Here is a 17,368-nt window from a genome sequence, read left to right as displayed (position 1 = left end):
CTGATGGCACGCTCCTCCTCCCTCTGCTGTGTTTGTTTTTCTGTTTTTCTTTTTTGTTTTGTTTTTGAGACAGGGTTTCTCTGCGTAGCCTTGGCTGTCCTGGACTCGCTTTGTAGACCAAGCTGGTCTCGAACTCACAATGATCCACCTGCCTCCCCACGCCTGGCTTGTTGTTCTGTTTTTCAAACAGCTCTCAGTCAAAATGCTTTACTTTATTATCTGAATTTCAATTATGGAAAACGTACAATTGAAGGAAGTGATTGTGCCCATTTCCAGGGGCCAACCAGTGGTTCCCTAAGAACAGACTTAATGGCTATCCTGGGGGGGGGGGGGTTGTTTTGTTTCATTTTATTTTTGTCACTTCAGACAATCTCCAGCTTGCTGATGTCTTTATTTGTAAAAAAATTACATTTATGTACTTTTGGGCATGGGCGCTTGCCACTGTGCATGTTTGGAGGTCAGAGGACAACTGGTAGAAGAGAGTTCTCTCCTCTGCCATGTGGGTCCTGGGATCCAGGGCAGGCCATCGCCGGCTGACCAGCACCTTTACTCTCTGAGCCATCTCACTTGTGCACAACAGCTCTCTGAGGTCCAGTCTTCCCTCCTTGAGACTCCTGGCCTCAGTTAGGGCAGGAGGCCCACAGCCTCTCTACTGTCGGGTTCTTTGGTTACCAACATATCTAAGGAGCCCTGTGATGAGGGAAGGTGGCTGACAAAGAGCAACCTGGCAGAGGTCTCTCTTAGAAACGCCCCTTAAGCAGCTCTGTGGGGCAGCCAAACTCAACTCCCAGCTTCCACGTGTGCTGACTGGGAGTGCGCATGGAGCTATGGGCACTGGTGACTCCACTTCTGAGGCGCTAGTCATCCGTTGGTCCTCTCTTCGAATGGGGGACTGGGACTAAGGCAACGGCATTTGTGCCTGGCTCTTCAGACAGCACGTCACCTGACTCCAGGAGAGTGAGCCGCAGCCATGGCAGGAACCAAGCAAGGCAGCAGATCTTCCTTCCCGGGCCCTCTCCTTAGGACGTGAGGCCCATCTTGGCCATCATCTCTTCATACACAGTCCATGCCATGGCAGCCATCAGAGTTCTGCGTAGGGCTCTGGGAACACTACCATGAAAGAAGCCGCGCAGCCCATGGTTCTGTGATGGAAACAAGTGTCAAAAACTTCAGAAGCAAAGCAGCAAGGACGCTAACTATACCCTGTCACCACACAGTCTGCTAGTCCAGTTCAGAATCTTGGTGTTTAATGTCATGCTAAACCTGTGACTTATGGGCCCAATTTTACTCTAACTGTTGAAGTCCACCTCTTGAGATCTGCACTACTGAGTTCTGAGTTTAAAAAAGAATATTTAAGAGCCAGGCGGTGGTGGCACATGCCTTTAATCCCAGCACTCGGGAGGCAGAGGCAGGCGGATCGCTGTGAGTTCGAGGCCAGCCTGGTCTACAAAGCGAGTCTAGGACAGCCAAGGCTACACAGAGAAACCCTGTCTTGAAAAACCAAAAAAAAAAAAAAAAAAAAAAAAAAAAAAAAAAAGAGAGAGAGAGAAAAGAATATTTAAGAGCCAGAAGTGAAAAAAAAAAAAAAAAAAAAAAGAGCCAGAAGTGGTGGCGCATGCCTTTAATCCCAGCACTCAGGAGGCAGAGACAAATGGATCTCTGTGAGTTCAAGGCCAGCACAGACTGTATAACAAGTTCCAGGACAGCCAGAACTGTATAATAGAGACCCTGTCTCAAAAAAAAAAAAAAAAAAGCTCAGGAGCTAGGGCACTTGATGCTCTTCCAGCGTGTGCTCCCAGCACGTACGTGGCAGCTCCCCATCGTCTTTCACTCCAGTACCCAGGGATGCAGTACCCTCTTCTAGCCTCCACAGGCTCACATGCACAGATACACATAAATATAATTAAAGGCATTTAAAAAAGATCTTTAAAAAAACTCTTCTGGGGTACAAGAGATTAAAACCAGACCCAGGCAGCTAACAGACTCTCTTTACTGGGACCTCCCTTAGCTGAAAATCTTTGTGCAGGGTTGCTGTGTACAGCGTTGGGTGTTGTGTGTGTGGTTCTGTTTTTATTGTTCTGGTTTGTTTGTGTGCTTTGAGATGACACTCCCGCTCACAGATCTCAAAGCTAGGGTGATAGCTGTGCACTACTATGCTCACCCAGCTGTGCCACTTATACACTGCAAAGAATTGCCAACCAGCATACAAAATACAGACCAGGCTGTCTGCCAAGCCAGGGAGCAGGCTGTCAGGGCTGCAGTTACAGATAGAAGGTGCTAGCTATAATGTCCTTTGCAGGGGCAGCATGCACTTTTTTTTTTAAAGGTTTTTTGAGACATGGTTTCTCTGTGTAACAGCCCTGGCTGTCCTGGACTCACTCTGTAGACCAGGCTGGCCTCGAACTCACAGAGCTCCACCTGCCTCTGCCTCCCGAGTGCTGGCATTGAACACCACACCCTGCTACAGCACTACTCGTGGTTGCTGAGCCATCTCTGTCTGCAGCCCCTGGGAACGCACAGTTCTGACACTCCCCACGTTGCTAACACACCGCGAGGGGTGTGTACCATGCTCTAGAGACACCCCCAATGCAGAAGCAGCCGCACTTGGCAGCCTTACCTTGAATATGAGTGTGGCCGCTTGGCCAAGCCACTGAAACTTCACTGGGGAGAGCTGCATGTGGGTCTTAATGACGTCTGCAGGCTGTGTCACCAGTGAAGCCAGGACGCCAGCAAGTGTCCCACAGCTGAAATTAACAAGGGGCATCAGAGCAGCGTCCAGCTGGTCTGAAACACAAGGGCAGCGAGAGGTTACACAACTCACATCGTTCAGATACATGACCAGTATGCTCAGGGCAGACCTGACCGCCACCACAGTACTGCGACGTGTCTGGATGGCAGTGTCTGTGGCTGAGGAGCTTTGTGCACCTGAGTGGACAGTGCGGGTGTGGGCACCCTCTGACTGGACAGTGCGGGTGTGGGCACCCTCTGACTGGACAGTGCAGGTGTGGGCACCCTCTGACTGGACAGTGCGGGTGTGAGCACCCTCTGACTGGACAGTGCAGGTGTGGGCACCCTCTGACTGGACAGTGCAGGTGTGGGCACCCTCTGACTGGACAGTGCGGGTGTGAGCACCCTCTGACTGGACAGTGCGGGTGTGAGCACCCTCTGACTGGACAGTGCGGGTGTGGGCACCCTCTGACTGGACAGTGCGGGTGTGAGCACCCTCTGACTGGACAGTGCAGGTGTGGGCACCCTCTGACTGGACAGTGCAGGTGTGAGCACCCTCTGACTGGACAGTGCAGGTGTGGGTACCCTCTGACTGGACAGTGCAGGTGTGGGCACCCTCTGACTGGACAGTGCGGGCGTGAGCACCCTCTGACTGGACAGTGCAGGTGTGGGTACCCTCTGACTGCACAGTATAGGTGTGAGCACCCTCTGACTGGACTGTATAGGTGTGAACGCCCTGTTATAGGATCTTTGATCACAGTGTGGTCCCTGAGACTGAACTATAAATCCCTGTTTCTTGTGATTGAGCCCTAACACACCTTTAATCCAAGAACTTTCTGTTTATTGTAAACAGGTGATAAGGTGTGGTTTAACTGGCCTTACACACGCCTTTAACCCAAAAGCTTTCTGCACACAGGATTTAATAAAGTTAACCCTAAGTCAAGAGGCGGAGCAAGAAGCCAGCTGACAGGGATTAAAGAGTAGGGGGGACTTTGAGTTGAGGGGTATTTAAGCCAGCGTGTAGAGGTAGAAGGGGCTTTAGGTCTGGGTCTTTGGCACTTCTTTGGGCTTGGGATTTTAGCTTGGCTCGCAGCTCTCTAGCTCTTGAGCTCCTCGGCTCCTAGGCATTTGGCTTTTGGGGCTTTGAGATAGCAAGGCTTTGGCCTTTGGGTTTTTTGGACTTTTCCTCCTGGGCTGTCAGCTGAGCTAGTGAGCCTTTGGGGCTTCTCCGTCGGGACATGAGCTCAGTGCATGTGTGGGCACCCTGGCTGGACAGTACAAGTGTGAGCACCCTCTGACTGGACAGTGCAGGTGTGGGCTCTCTTACCTTGTTACTGCCTCTAGGTAGGTGAACTTGAGTTTTTATTCCTCAACGACACCATTGGCTTTAAAGATCCAATATACATTTCCAATATTAAAATATAACTCATTAATTCCAATTTTTATAACTAATGGATATGAAATATTATTTTTTAGTTAGCGTGTATTAATTGTATAAGATAGGCCAGGCTTCGTGAGTCAGCTTAGTCCTAATGCTCTGGAGGCAGTGTAGACTATCTCTAGGAGTCCTAGGCCAGACGGGCTTACAATAGTGAGTTCTAGGACAGCCAGAGCAACATAATAAGGCCAGCTTTCAAAATAAAACGACCACCCCACTTCTGTTTCCTAACTATCTTAAATTTCTGTTGCAAAGTGAGGCTGTGACCTGCAGGGTCATACCTCCTTCTTGGGGTGAAGGAGCCAGTCTCCCCAAACACTCCAATTGCAGCTGTCATCAGTCAACTATGCCGCATTTTCACTTCCCCAGTTCTCCAGACACCTTATTGAGCTCAGGCCACTCTGCAGAGTGAATTTCGAGCAACTCTGCTGTTTGGTGAGTGTGCACCACCCAGACCTGGCTCACGGGAAGCCACAAGCTCACTGGCGGGACGGGTCTGCAGCAAACACCTCAAGCTTGCAGTTCTAACCTCCACCCAAATGGAGGGCTCAAATGGACAGTAACAGGGCACACGGAAAGGGAGCCACACCTGTCAGTGTCCCCAAGCTGTTCCATGGGACATCACACCAAGGGTTCACAGGAACAGACGCACAGGCTGCACCCAAAGCCTCCGTCCTAGGGTCCCTTGGGCTCTATGGCACGCTATTGCTGAACGTTGCCAAAACACACTTGTCTCTCCCCAGCCCACCCTCTTTCTGTTGAAGACACAAAGCCTATAGGGCAGGACGGAGTCTGCCACCTCTACCTCTGCATCCCAGCCCCCAGCCCCAAAGTGGCTCCACTGCTAAAACTGTAAGACTATCCCAGAGGGAAAAAACAAAAAAAACAAAAAACAAACACCCAGTCTCTCTGTGCACCATCTGCCCCACCAATGCCCCCTCACCTGTGCCATGGAGCACTGTTTTTTTTAGTCTCTCTGTAAGCCCAGTGCCTCAGTGTATGCTCCCTCACCTGTGCCATGGAGCACTGTGGTTTAGTGTTGGGGGATGGTCTGATGTATTTTGATGCTAATTACTGCTTACTGTCTCTGTGATCAACCTTTTGCATCCCACCTGGCAGGGCAAAGGAGATAGGTAGGGCTAGAAAGAGAGGGATTCTGGGAAGAAGAAGGATGGCCACGAGGAGAAAGGCGAAGGAAAAAGTCCTGAAGGGAAGAGAGGAAGGCCGCCATGGGTTAGCTGGAGGAGAAACACATGGCCGGCGTGGATGGAGAATCCAGCCCAGATAAAGAACATGAACAAGTATTTGGGATTATGGATGGGAGGTAGCTTGATAGAAATTATTAGAAGCAGATGGCATGGGATTGAGGCAGGGATCCCATGTTTGAGGCCCTACTATGGGAAGTAGTTTAGAGGACTGATATCTGCCCTGCCCCAGGTTAACTAAGGCTATCTTAAAATATAACAAGTGTCTGTGTCTTAACTGATGGCTAGCCAGGCCTACAGGTAATACAGATAACTTTTAAAAACAATAGTTTAGTCTCTCTGTGCCCCTCTGCCCCAGTGCGTGTGCCCTTACCTGTACCACAGAGCACTGTGGTTTTGGTCTGGCTATAAAACATCAGGTACAGCCCTGAAAAGGGCGCATCACGAAGGAGAGTTGCTGTCAGGCCCCTGAAGAGGCCCCGGTGGCCCTCGCTGCAGTAGATGCTCCTCAGGGCTGCATAGATGCTCCCATAGCTGTAGGTCCCACTCTACAAAGGGAGGCAGATCTAGTGACTGACACAGGCCAGCATCTGAGCAGGAGCCCAAGCAGGCTTCAGGTTAGGAACCATCACCAAGGCATCAAGGCTTTGGTTCGTATATGGCTTGCCCTGCCTACAAAAGTGAGTTGCCTGGGCATATCTGAGTCTAAGTCAGACTACACACCGAGGGCTGACACCTGTGCTCACTGCCCAGCGCCCTAAGGTTCTAAAACTACCAGACTCACCTCATAGCGCGTCTTGATCACTGTGATGGGTGACATGCAGACTCCTGCGACAGAGCGGGAGCCCATGCCCAGGATGACGGACTCCAGGGCGGTGGGAGGATGGCCTCGCAAGAAATACTGCTTCAAAGAGTACAGAGTGCCAAAGTAGATGCCTACACCAGGGACACACCGCACAACCGACTGCAGGGGAAGGCAGAGGGAGGAAGGACAATTAAAGACTCAAGACTGCAAGATGCCCTCTGGAGGGGGTTTATGGTATGAAGGGAGCACCCTTGGGAGGAGGGGCAGGACAGGACAGGCAGCAGCCAGTAAAGAGTGGATCAAAGCAGTTACAGCTGTGGGCAAGTTAGTCCCCCTTGGCAAGCTCTAGCAATCAGTGGGCAACCCACCCACTGGGATCTTTCTGCTGAAGAGAGCAAGGGTGTAGTGTAAACATCACTTTTCATCTTCTAGTGGCTGAAGGCTGCTGTGGGTGGAGGGTGGAAACCAATGCCTTGGTACTTCCAGCAAGGTAGGTCCTGGGGGCCAGAAAAGCCTTTGGGCAAAGAAATAAAGGTGTGGTCATCCCAGCACACTTTCACAGTGGTGACAAAGGCGAGGCTACATTGACAGTGGATGCCAGCCTTGGAGCCAGTGCTGAGCTAACAGTCAGACTTCGAAAGTACAGACGTTAGTGACAGGACAGGAGACAGGAAGGAGTGAACAGTCCCTCCTATTTGTTGGGGGTGGCCAAACAGTGGGTAACCCTGAGTCCTGTCCACACCACACTTCTGTCTCCACTGTCCAAATACCCAACACAAAGCTTCAGTCACCAAGAAGCCACAGTAACTAAAAGCGTGCGCCTGCAGCCTCCCTTGTCCTCACATCTTACTGTCCTGTTCTCTCTCTTCTTGTGGAAAGGAAAGGCTGGGAGAGGAGATGAGGTGAGGTGAAGGACTCAGGCTCTGGGAGAGGAGATGAGGTGAGGTGAAGGACTCAGGCTCTGGGTGAGGAGATGGGGTGAAGTGAAGGACTCAGGCTCTGGGTGAGGATATGGGGTGAGGTGAAGGACTCAGGCTCTGGGTGAGGAGATGGGGTGAGGTGAAGGACTCAGGCTCTGGGTGAGGAGATGGGGTGAGGTGAATGACTCAGGCTCTGGGTGAGGAGATGGGGTGAGGTGAAGGACTCAGGCTCTGGGTGAGGAGATGGGGTGAGGTGAAGGACTCAGGCTCTGGGTGAGGAGATGGGGTGAGGTGAAGGACTCAGGCTCTGGGTGAGGAGATGAAGTGAGGTGAAGGACTCAGGCTCTGGGTGAGGAGATGGGGTGAGGTGAAGGATTCAGGTTCTGGGTGAGGACATGGGGTGAGGTGAAGGACTCAGGCTCTGGGTGAGGATATGGGGTGAGGTGAAGGATCAGGCTCTGGGTGAGGACATGGGGCCATCAGCACAGGCTCTGGGTGAGGTCAGGCTCTAAGTGAGCTGATGCCTGTCACGGGGTTCGAACCATGTGATCTCCATGGCTAGACTGAGGAGCAGGTGATGCTGACAGCCCTGACACCCTGACAGAGTTGATTTATTTCTGACACTGCTCAGACCACCACCATTCAGGTTTGCTCTCTTCAGTTCATCAAAGCTGCTGCAGGAGCCACAACCTTCAGAGTCACTCAAGGGCAATCGAATCCCACAATTTTGTCTTTTTATGTGCAATCTGAAATGCTCTGGCATATTTCCAATATATCCACGCTGTTGTATCTGATCAATTTTTTCTCCATCTTCTGATATGTAACAATACATTCTCCCTGTTCCTTGCTTTGTTGTTGTTTTAGACAGGGTCTCACTAGATAGCCTTGGCCAGCCGCTAGGATCGGCAGAGAGCCCCCTGCCGCTGCCTAACAGTTACCTGTTTTTTTTTAAACATTTCTTTTTAAGTATGTGTATACATGTGTGTCTGTATACAGTTTGTACATGTGTGAGAGAACTCAGAGCCAGAAGTGGGCGCTGGACACCTGGCCCTGGAGTTCTGGGCAGCAGGCAGCTCTGAGCTGCCTGACATGGTGTTGGGATGGAGCCGAGGTCCTCTGCAAGAGCAGTGCATGCTTTTAACCCTGAGCACCCACCTCCATCTCACCAGCCCTTCTTGATGGCTGCCTGTCTGCTTCCCACCTCCTGTCAGGTGTGGCTATGCCTCACACTCCGTCTACTTGCCCTGTCATGGCGCAGGCCCCACCATGGACCTTAGAGGAGAGACTCACTGCTTTGAATCTGATTCCTCGCTCAGTCCCCTTCTCCATAATCCTGTCAGCTGTGCCGGCAATATGGCAGCAGCGTTAGCCCCCCGTGTGGCCTTTCCTGCCCAAGCCTGCTTCCGGCACAGTTACTGTATCTCACTTGTGCTCAGTGCCTGGGTTACTCATTTTAGGAGAGCCCTCGCTGACCACCTCTTCATGCAGGCTGATGTAGCACACTGCCATCAATTAGGCCACATTTTGTGTTCCTGGTCCATTCACAAACGCCGTGCACTGTCCACCTTAGCCTAGCGCCTTCCACTCCGCGGTTGTGACCAATCGGAACCATGACAACAAAAACAGCATGGGTTTCCTCTTCCTTCACCACAACTTCATGGCCACAGTACTCTTTCCTGCTGAAGAGTGATTTTTCTTTTCTTCTTTAGTCACGATTATCTGCCTTGTCCCCAGAAAGCCCTGACCAGCTTCTCTTTGGCACACCACACGGCCAGTACTACAGTTCTTGTGCGCCGACAACACCAGGAAGTAAAATATGGGCTGCCTAAACGCAAGCCTCGTGATTCTCCTGTGGGTGCTCTGATAACTGAGTTTTTATTTAACATTTTGGGAGCAGGGCCGATTGTGGGAGCTAAAACCACATGGCTTGAAAGGAAAATGTCCCTCACAAGCCATGGGCTTAAACACCTGGCTCCCGGGTGCTGGCGCTGTTTTGAGAGGCTGCGGTACAGGAGGTGGGAGGCGTGGTTGCTAGACGTGGGTCACTGGTTCATAGCCCCGCCTACTTCTAGCCAAGGCTCTCTGCTTCCTGATTGGCTGAGATGTGACTAGCTGCCTCACGCCCATCCCACAAAGTTGTCAAGAACTTCAGCTGCTAAGCCTTTCCCACCAAGATGGTCTACACACCCACACAGGCCTAGATTAGTGTTTCTTTTCTTTTCTTTTTTTAAAAAAAGATTTATTTATTTATTATTATGTATACAGTACTCTGCCTGCATGTACACTTGTAGTCTGGAAAAGGCATCAGATCACATTACAGATGTTGTGAGCCACCATGTGGTTGCCGGGAATTGAACCCAGGACCTCTGGAAGAGCAGACAGTGCTCTTAACCTCTGAGCCATCTCTCCTAGCCTCAGATTAGTGTTTCTTAAGCTGCTTCTGTCAAGGATTTGTCCCAACAATGTAACAGTAGCTAATGCACACAGACGGGGAGGGGCTGCATAGTCTCGTGGCCTGAGTACCCTGAGCCCCTGGGGAGGTAGAGGAGACCGGTTATTAAATACGTGATGCAGGAGAACCAGACCCAGCAGGCAGCTTACCGCAGACATCCCTTTCCACAGGCCCAACAGACTCTCTGTGCGAACCACCTTCAAGAACACAGCCAACATCCCCACACGCCTGGACCTGAAGGACACAGTGGACAGCGACAGAAATGTTAGCCACATCCTCATGGCAGAGCTCTCCACTCTCAGACGCCGAAACACACAGGAATCTCTGTACTGCATCTTAGAGTTCGCCTTTAACATTTCATTATGTGTCGTGTGTGTAAGTATGTAAATGTGTGTGTGCCTGGACACACGTGTGGAGGTCAGAGGACAGCGTGCAGGACTTCTCTCCACCAGTGGGTCCTAGGCTCACACTCAGGCACCTTTCCCAGCTGATGCATCTCACCTGTCCTAGAATTATTTTTTCTTTCTTTTTTTCGTCTTTCTTTTTCGAGGCAGAGTCTCTCTGTGTAGCCCAGGCTGTCCTTGAATTCACAGCGGTCCGCCTGCCTCTGCCTCCGGAGTGCTGGGATTAAAGGGGTGCGCCACCACTGCCCTGCTTCCTAAAATTATTCTTGATTCCCATGTGTTCAGGATGTGGCACATCAGTATTTACCTCTCTACTCATACCACAATGGGATGAACTCTGCTTTACATACACTGTGTGTAGTTCCCACAGTGCTGAGACACACAAAACACACAGTCAACATGAATGCTATTTCCTAAGCCCCAGTACCGGGCAGCATGGTTACAGTGTCACAAGCCAGCACAAGAAAATGCAAATGTCACCAAGGAAGGTCCTCCAGAGCTGTTTAAAAGGATCCCATTAGTCAACAAAAATTAAATTGTAATGGGTATGTATATAAGACTCTATTAACTTATTTCTTCAGAAAACCGTATCCATGCCAGGCATGGTGGTGCACACACTCAGGAGGCAGAGGCAGGTAGATCACTGTGAGTTCGAGGCCAGTCTGGTCTACAAAGAGAGTCAAGGACAGCTAAGGCTACACAGAGAAACCCTGTCTCGAAACACCAAAAAGAAAAAAAAAAAAGATAAGAAAAGAAAGAAAGAAACGCCAGGCGTGGTGGCGCATGCCTATAATCCCAGCACTCAGGAGGCAGAGGCAGGTGGATCGCTGTGAGTTCGAGGCCAGCCTGGTCTACAAAGTGGGTCCAGGACAGCCAAGGCTACACAGAGAGATCCTGTCTCAAAAAACAAAAAACAAAACAAAACAAAAAAAGAAAGAAAGAAAGAAAGAAAACCGTATCCGTAAAGCACACAGCCTGGCACTCAGAAGCTGAGGCAGAGGGCCTGCCAAGTTCAAGGTCAGCCTGGGATACACAACAAGACTCATGTCTCAAGCAAACACAAATAACAACAGAAATAGGAGCCTGTGTTTCTCTAACGTAACGAAGTTGATTTAACTGGTGAAGACAGGCCTGTGACTGAGAAGCTGTCCATGAGGCAGGACAATGGCCTACCCTAGGTCTGCGGGCTGCTGGGTCTGCAGGCGGGTTTTGAGGAGATCCAGAGGCTGGAAGAGGAGGGTGGAGCAGGTCCCACTGATGGAGCCGCAGAGGAAAGCCTTGATCACTGGATGTAACTGCAAGACAAGAGAGCAGGCGTCAGCAGACCTGCCCGCTGAGCCCGGCTCCTTTCCACACACCACACCTGCGTTTTTGTTCCTGGAGCCCTTCAGGGCCTGTCAAGGCCCTGCTCCATCTCCCCATCCCTGAAATGTGCACAGAAAAAGGGGCCTCTCTAGTCTAATAATAATACTGCTAATAACACTGGTTCCACTGAGCAATGTGCCCATCTCCTTGGCGCACTTCCCTGTCTGTCCTGACTGAAAAGTTACTGACCATCTCCTTATGCTGGTAGTTTTAGCTGCTGGTTTGCCCAGGCGTCCTGGCTGTAGGGTCTGCAGGGATTTACAGGAACAAGCCAAACTCGTGAAAGCATGAGCTTGGCCACTATGTGCAGCTGCCAGCACTCCATGTGTTTCTGTGCTTAGCACTCTGCCTTTCACACTAGCAGTGGCACATGCCTATAATCCCAGCACTCGGGAGGCAGAGGCAGCTGGATCTGATTCCAAGGCCAGCCTGGTCTACAGAGGGAGTTCCAGGACAGCCAGGGCTACACAGAGAAACCCTGTCTCAAAAATCAAACAACCACCCTGCCTCCCTTCTACAGCCACTAGCTGGCTGGGCCCTGAGCAGGGCTCACACAGCTTCTGCAGAGCAGTCGCTGCTGGCATGTGGCCCCGCCCTCAGCCCCTGCCCTGTCACCCACACTAGCTTATCTTCTGGCAACATACAGAGGGCAGCACTGAAGTCTCTTCCTCAGGCACACCCCAGGAGCCTCAGCTAAGGATGCTAGAGCTTCCAGAACAGTGTCCCTTTCAGGAATGCAGCAGAATCATGAGTGACAGCGAACATGCACTTCAAAACTCCCTCTCCTCGAACAAGACACTTGGTAAAGCCCATCTGGAGACTTTCTCTTCCCTCACTTAGTGGCATCTGTACTTTTCCCCCACCAAGATCAGATGAGATTAGGCGTGTTCCAGGTGGTACAGCCATAGACCACTTTTTAAATAGCTGGCACTGTAGCCCTGGTGGCTTCCTACAATGGCCATGAAGTTCTTTACGTCAAATCACCAGGAGTCAAAATGTCTGCCATCTGCAGTATCCATTTCAGAGAGAAGAGAAGCCACCCTAATTTCCATCAAATACAATTGGAGTTAGTTTCAAGACTACTGGGACTAGATATGTTCTGAGGTGAATTCTGGACCTGCGGACAGCCTGGGTGACAGCAGGGGCTCTCAGAAGCCAGCAGGCAAAAGCAGGCAGTGTGTGTATTTCAACACATCTGTGCTGGCAGCCAATGCCCTCTCCACAGAGGCCTTCCGATAACCAACAGTCCCAAAAAACTGCTCGTCAGCCTCACCTGAGCCTTTGTAGTGTTGGGGGGTTCACCCTCCTCACATGCCAGGCCCCTCTCTTCCGGAGACATCTCTTCTTTGCCTGGAAACGTGCTCCGGAGCCTCTGTGTCCATCAGCACATTGTGCCATCTCTACTCCCCCTGTGCCATCTAGTCGGAACCCCTCCAGTGAGGGTCCCGAAGACTCATCCTAGGAACTCTGAGTGGCTGCCTCTCTCTCAGTATTGGTTTCTTCTGGTGGCACCTCAGCCCACCCCACCCCTGCTCCCCTCTGCCTGCACCTCTTATCACCTTGTCTGCAGCCCTCTGACGGCAGCCTCACCCAGGACTGGTTTTCACAACCTTCTCATTCTGCCTGCTCCTCAGCCTACTCTGCCTGCGATGGGAACCTCCTGCCCCCAGGAGTATCAAAGTCAACAGTCCTCCACACCTGTTTCCTCCCCAGGCCCAGGAGACTTGCTCTGCCCACTGCATCCTGACCATGTCCTGATGACTGACGACCCCTCAGTCTGCCCTATCAGCCTCTTCAGCCTATTGGGAAGGAGGGGGCATGAGGGGTGTCAACAACGTGGTGTGTGCCAGGAGAAATCACATCGTCTTGAGCCGTCTTCTCCTTCCACCCCAGCAATGAACCCTGTAGAGGAATTTAATTCAGAACAGAGCTGCTCTGACAAGAATCATATCCAAAGACCTAGGTCTGTGTAACCCAGCTGGTATACAGACATGTCTTTATTCCAGGAGACAGAGGCAAATAGATCTGAGGTCAAGGCCTGCCTGGTATAGAGCAAGTTTCAGGAAAAGAAAAGCTTAAGTCCAGGTGTGGTGGTACACGCCTTTACTCCCAGCACTCAGGAGACAGGGTTGCAGATCTCAGAGTTCTAATCAGTCATGTTCAGGAGTTCAGTTAAGTCAGTGCGTTGAGAGGCAGTGCAGGGGAACTGTGTTCCTGACAGTTCAGTTGATGGAATTCAGAGGCAGTTTTACTCAGAGAGTTTTACAAAGACAGATTGAAGACAGAACAAGCCAGAGAATAAGAAGGAGCCAGAAGATTAGAACAGATTGCCAAAGTTAGCATGAAGCCAAGCAGAGCAATTCAGTCAGAAGCTGAGAGAAGCCAGTTTGAATCAGCTCAGAGTTTGCGCCAGAACAGCTGAATTGAACCAGGAAGCCAGAGTTCAGAAAGAGCTAGAAAGGATAAGCTTATTCAGCAGTACGCCGCACAGGCTGAAGACATCTAGGCCTAGGTAAGATCGTATGGAGGCTTCTAGGACTAGGCCGAGGTTAGGAGACAGAGGCAGTGAGCCTCTGAGATGACAGTTACATCAGACAAAGGAACAATATGTTACAGAGCCCCATCCTCTCGTTATGTTTTCCTCTCTTTCTCTGGCCACTGACCGCTGCTCCTCTGCCACTGAGCCAGGCTCCCCTCTCCCTCCACTGACCGCTGCTCCTCTGCCACTGAGCCAGGCTCCCCTCTCCCTCCACTGACCGCTGCTCCTCTGCCACTGAGCCAGGCTCCCCTCTCCCTCCACTGACCGCTGCTCCTCTGCCACTGAGCCAGGCTCCCCTCTCCCTCCACTGACCGCTGCTCCTCTGCCACTGAGCCAGGCTCCCCTCTCCCTCCACTGACCGCTGCTCCTCTGCCACTGAGCCAGGCTCCCTTCTCCCTCAGCCAGTTCCAGTTTCTCTCATTTCTATCCTTCCATCCACACGTAAGCGCTCTCTAGAGCTCCAGACAAACCCACTGCCACTCACTCAGATGTCTCACAGGCCCCTCGGTGACATCTGCAAACCTGAACTCTCTCCCTCACCGCTGCTCTTCGATGTGCTGCATCCAAGTGAACGTACAGTCTGGTCCCGGCCTCTCCTAACTTGTTCATTCTGTGTCTTATCGGCTCTCAGTGCACCTCCTCCAGCCAGCCGGTCAAAGGTCCCCCCTCTCCTTCCCTGCTGACAGCCAGCACCCATTTACCTCAACTCTTTGACCCTCCAATCTACTTCCAATCCTAAAGTCAGGATCATCTTTTTTTTTTTTTTTTTCCTTCTGTTTTTTTTTTTTTTAGACAGGGTTTTTGTTTTGTGTTTTCTGGTTTTGTTGTTGTTTCCAGACAGGGTTTCTCTGTGTAACAGCCCTGGCTGTCCTGGACTCACAGAGATCCTCCTGCCTCTGCTAGGATTAAAGGCATGTGCCACCATGCCTGGCCCAATTTACAGTTTTAAAGATGATCCTGAGCCAGGCATGGTGATTCACACCTTTAATCCCAGCACTCGGGAGGCAGAGGCAGGCAGATCTGTGTGAGTTCGAGGCCAGCCAGGTCTACAAAGCAAGTCCAGGACAGCCAAGGCTACACAAAGAAACCTTGTCTCGAAAAATAAACTGTTGTGGAGAGATGGCTCAGAGATTAAGGGAACTGGCTGCTCTTCCAAAGGTTCTAAGTTCAACTCCCAGCAACCACACGGTGGCTCACAACCATCTATAGTGAGAGCTGGTCCCTTCCTCTGACCTGCAGGCATACATGTGTGCAAAATACTGTATAAATAATAATCCTTTTTTAAAAAAAAAAAAGAAAAAGAAAAACAACTATTTTCAAAAAGAGCCACACATAGGGGAACACACGCGTTTAGTATCAGCACTCTTTGACTTCAAGGTCAATCTGGTATAAATAGGAAGTTCTAGCCTGGGCTACATTAGTTGAGACCCTGACTCAAAAAAAGACAAGAATTTTTATTTTAATTAATTAATATACTTATTAATTAATTAATTTATTTTCGTTTTTCGAGACAGGGTTTCTCTGTGCAGCCTTAGCTAAGAATTTTTAAAAGGTATCTCAAAAGGAGTGCGTCCTCGCCCCACTAGGGAGCGTCGCAGCCCTGACCCGCCCTGCCTCCGCCAATGGCTGGCGAGGACCCGCCCAGGCTGCCGGAGACACCGCCCCGCCCCGCCCCCGTCTCCACCAATGGCAGCCCGGAACCCAGAGGCGCAGCCAATCCGACCGAGGGGGCGTGGCCCTCGCGAGCCGCGCCGAAGCGGAGACAGCAGTCCGCAGGAAGGCGGGGCGGGGAAGATGTCCAGCTGCGGGCGGCCGGAAGCGCCCTAATCCGTTACCGCTGGAATGTTCCAGGACTAGGCTGTTCTAGAAGCACTGTCCTACCGCACAATGCCGTCCCCGCCCGGGTCCCCACCGGCTCACCATGAGCGTCTCCACCGTGTCCTCTACGTCCTGCGGCGGCAGCAGCGCCGAGCGCGCCTTCTCGATCATGGGGGACGCGAGCCCGGCGCCGCTGACTGAGAGGCTCCGCGGCTCCGCGCTCACGCCCATCCCTCCCCGACCGCCACGGGCCTCAGCACCCGAGGCAAGCCGCTCTGTGTTTCCGGGGGAGGGGAAAGCAGGAGGAACCAGTCAAGAAGGCGAGATTCCGCTTCCGGTGTCGTAGCTCATCCGGCGCCGAGTAGAGTTCTTGTCGCCACCTGGTGGCTACACACAGAACTACAGAGTCGGCGGTTCTCAGTTGGAGACCTAAAGACTTGCCTCTGGCTTGGCGCTTTTCTTTTGGTAGCTAACGCGTTTTTTGAAATGGGTGACTGGCTGAGTTCCGTTTTTTATTTTGTTTTCGTTTCTGTTTTTCGAGAAAAGGTTTCTCTGTGTGGCCTTGGCTGTCCTGGACTCGTTTTGTAGACCAGGCTGGCCTCGAACTCACAACGATCAGCCTGCTTCTACCTCCCAAATCCTGGGATTAAAGGCGTGTGCCACCATGCCCGGCGGAACTATGTTTTCTAATGTTAACTATTTTGCTCCCCAAGGTCGGCTTGCTGTCTTTCATGAGCTGGTTATCATGTACCTGAAAATACATTTGTGAACTTTGCCTCCCAAATTATCCTTGATTGGCTAAATAGAGCTGCCTACTGCCTGGACTGGACAGAAGAGAGGTAGACAGACTGAAGGTTTGGGGATGGGGGTCAAGAGAGAGACGAAGAGGAGAGGAACAGGAGAGGAGGAAGAAGAAAGCAGCAGTCGCCATGGGTTAGCACAAGCTGAAGCATGTGTCAGGAAGGAGTTTGCTCTGGGGGTCATCAATGTGATGGAGCGATGCAGCCCCGATTGGAATATGTGCAGGAATTTATGGGATTTGGGCTGAGATTAGAAAAGATAGTTTAGGGGGTTAATATCTGCCCAGTTCCAGTGTTAGGCACATTTAAAATCTAACAGGAGTCTGTGTCATTTATTTATATAATAATGGAATAAATAACCACTGCCTCAATAACCCTAAGAATCAATATTAGGGCTGGAGAGATGGCTCAGAGGTTAAGAGCACTGGCTGTTCTTCCACAGGTCCTGAGTTCAATTCCCAGCAACCACATGGTGGCTCACAACCCTCTATGATGTGATCTGCTGCCCTCTTCTGGAGTGCAGGCACACATGCGGGCAGAATACTGTATAAATAATAAATAAATAAATCTTTTAAAAAATGTATCAAGGCTGAGCGTGGTAGTGCACACCTTTAATCCCAGCACTCAGGAGGCAGAGGCAGGTGGATCGCTGAGAGGCCAGCCTGGTCTACAACAGCCAGACAGCCACAGAGTCCACAACAGCCAGAGCTACACAAAAAGATCTTGTCTCGAAAAAAAAACAACTCAACAATGTTAAATATTAATAATAATCCTTCAACACCAGCCTGGTCTATAGAGTAAGCTCCAGGACAGTTAAGGCCACACAGAGAAACCCTGTCAAAAAAAAAAAAGAGGAGGAGGAAAAAGAGCACGCGCACGCAAGCAAGCCAGCAAG

The 17,368-nt window shown here is 51.1% G+C and overlaps 1 protein-coding gene across 1 annotated transcript; it reads right to left on the bottom strand.

The window, feature by feature from the left end:
- Nucleotides 1-709: 709 nt before the first annotated feature.
- Nucleotides 710-16,101, bottom strand: Slc25a38 (solute carrier family 25 member 38). Its single transcript, XM_051140549.1, has 7 exons — nt 15,791-16,101; nt 11,125-11,246; nt 9,697-9,781; nt 6,155-6,334; nt 5,744-5,918; nt 2,618-2,784; nt 710-1,142 (listed from the first exon to the last, which is right to left on the bottom strand). The coding sequence occupies exons 1-7, from the start codon at nt 15,902-15,904 to the stop codon at nt 1,020-1,022; spliced, it is 966 nt and encodes a 321-aa protein (XP_050996506.1). The 5' UTR covers nt 15,905-16,101; the 3' UTR covers nt 710-1,019.
- Between the last annotated feature and the right edge of the window lie 1,267 nt (nt 16,102-17,368).

This window comes from Acomys russatus, chromosome 32 (assembly GCF_903995435.1).
Source record: "Acomys russatus chromosome 32, mAcoRus1.1, whole genome shotgun sequence".
Classification (NCBI taxonomy): Eukaryota; Metazoa; Chordata; class Mammalia; order Rodentia; family Muridae; genus Acomys; species Acomys russatus.
Note: the sequence above shows the minus strand (reverse complement) of the source record. Positions and strands in the feature narration are given on the sequence as shown.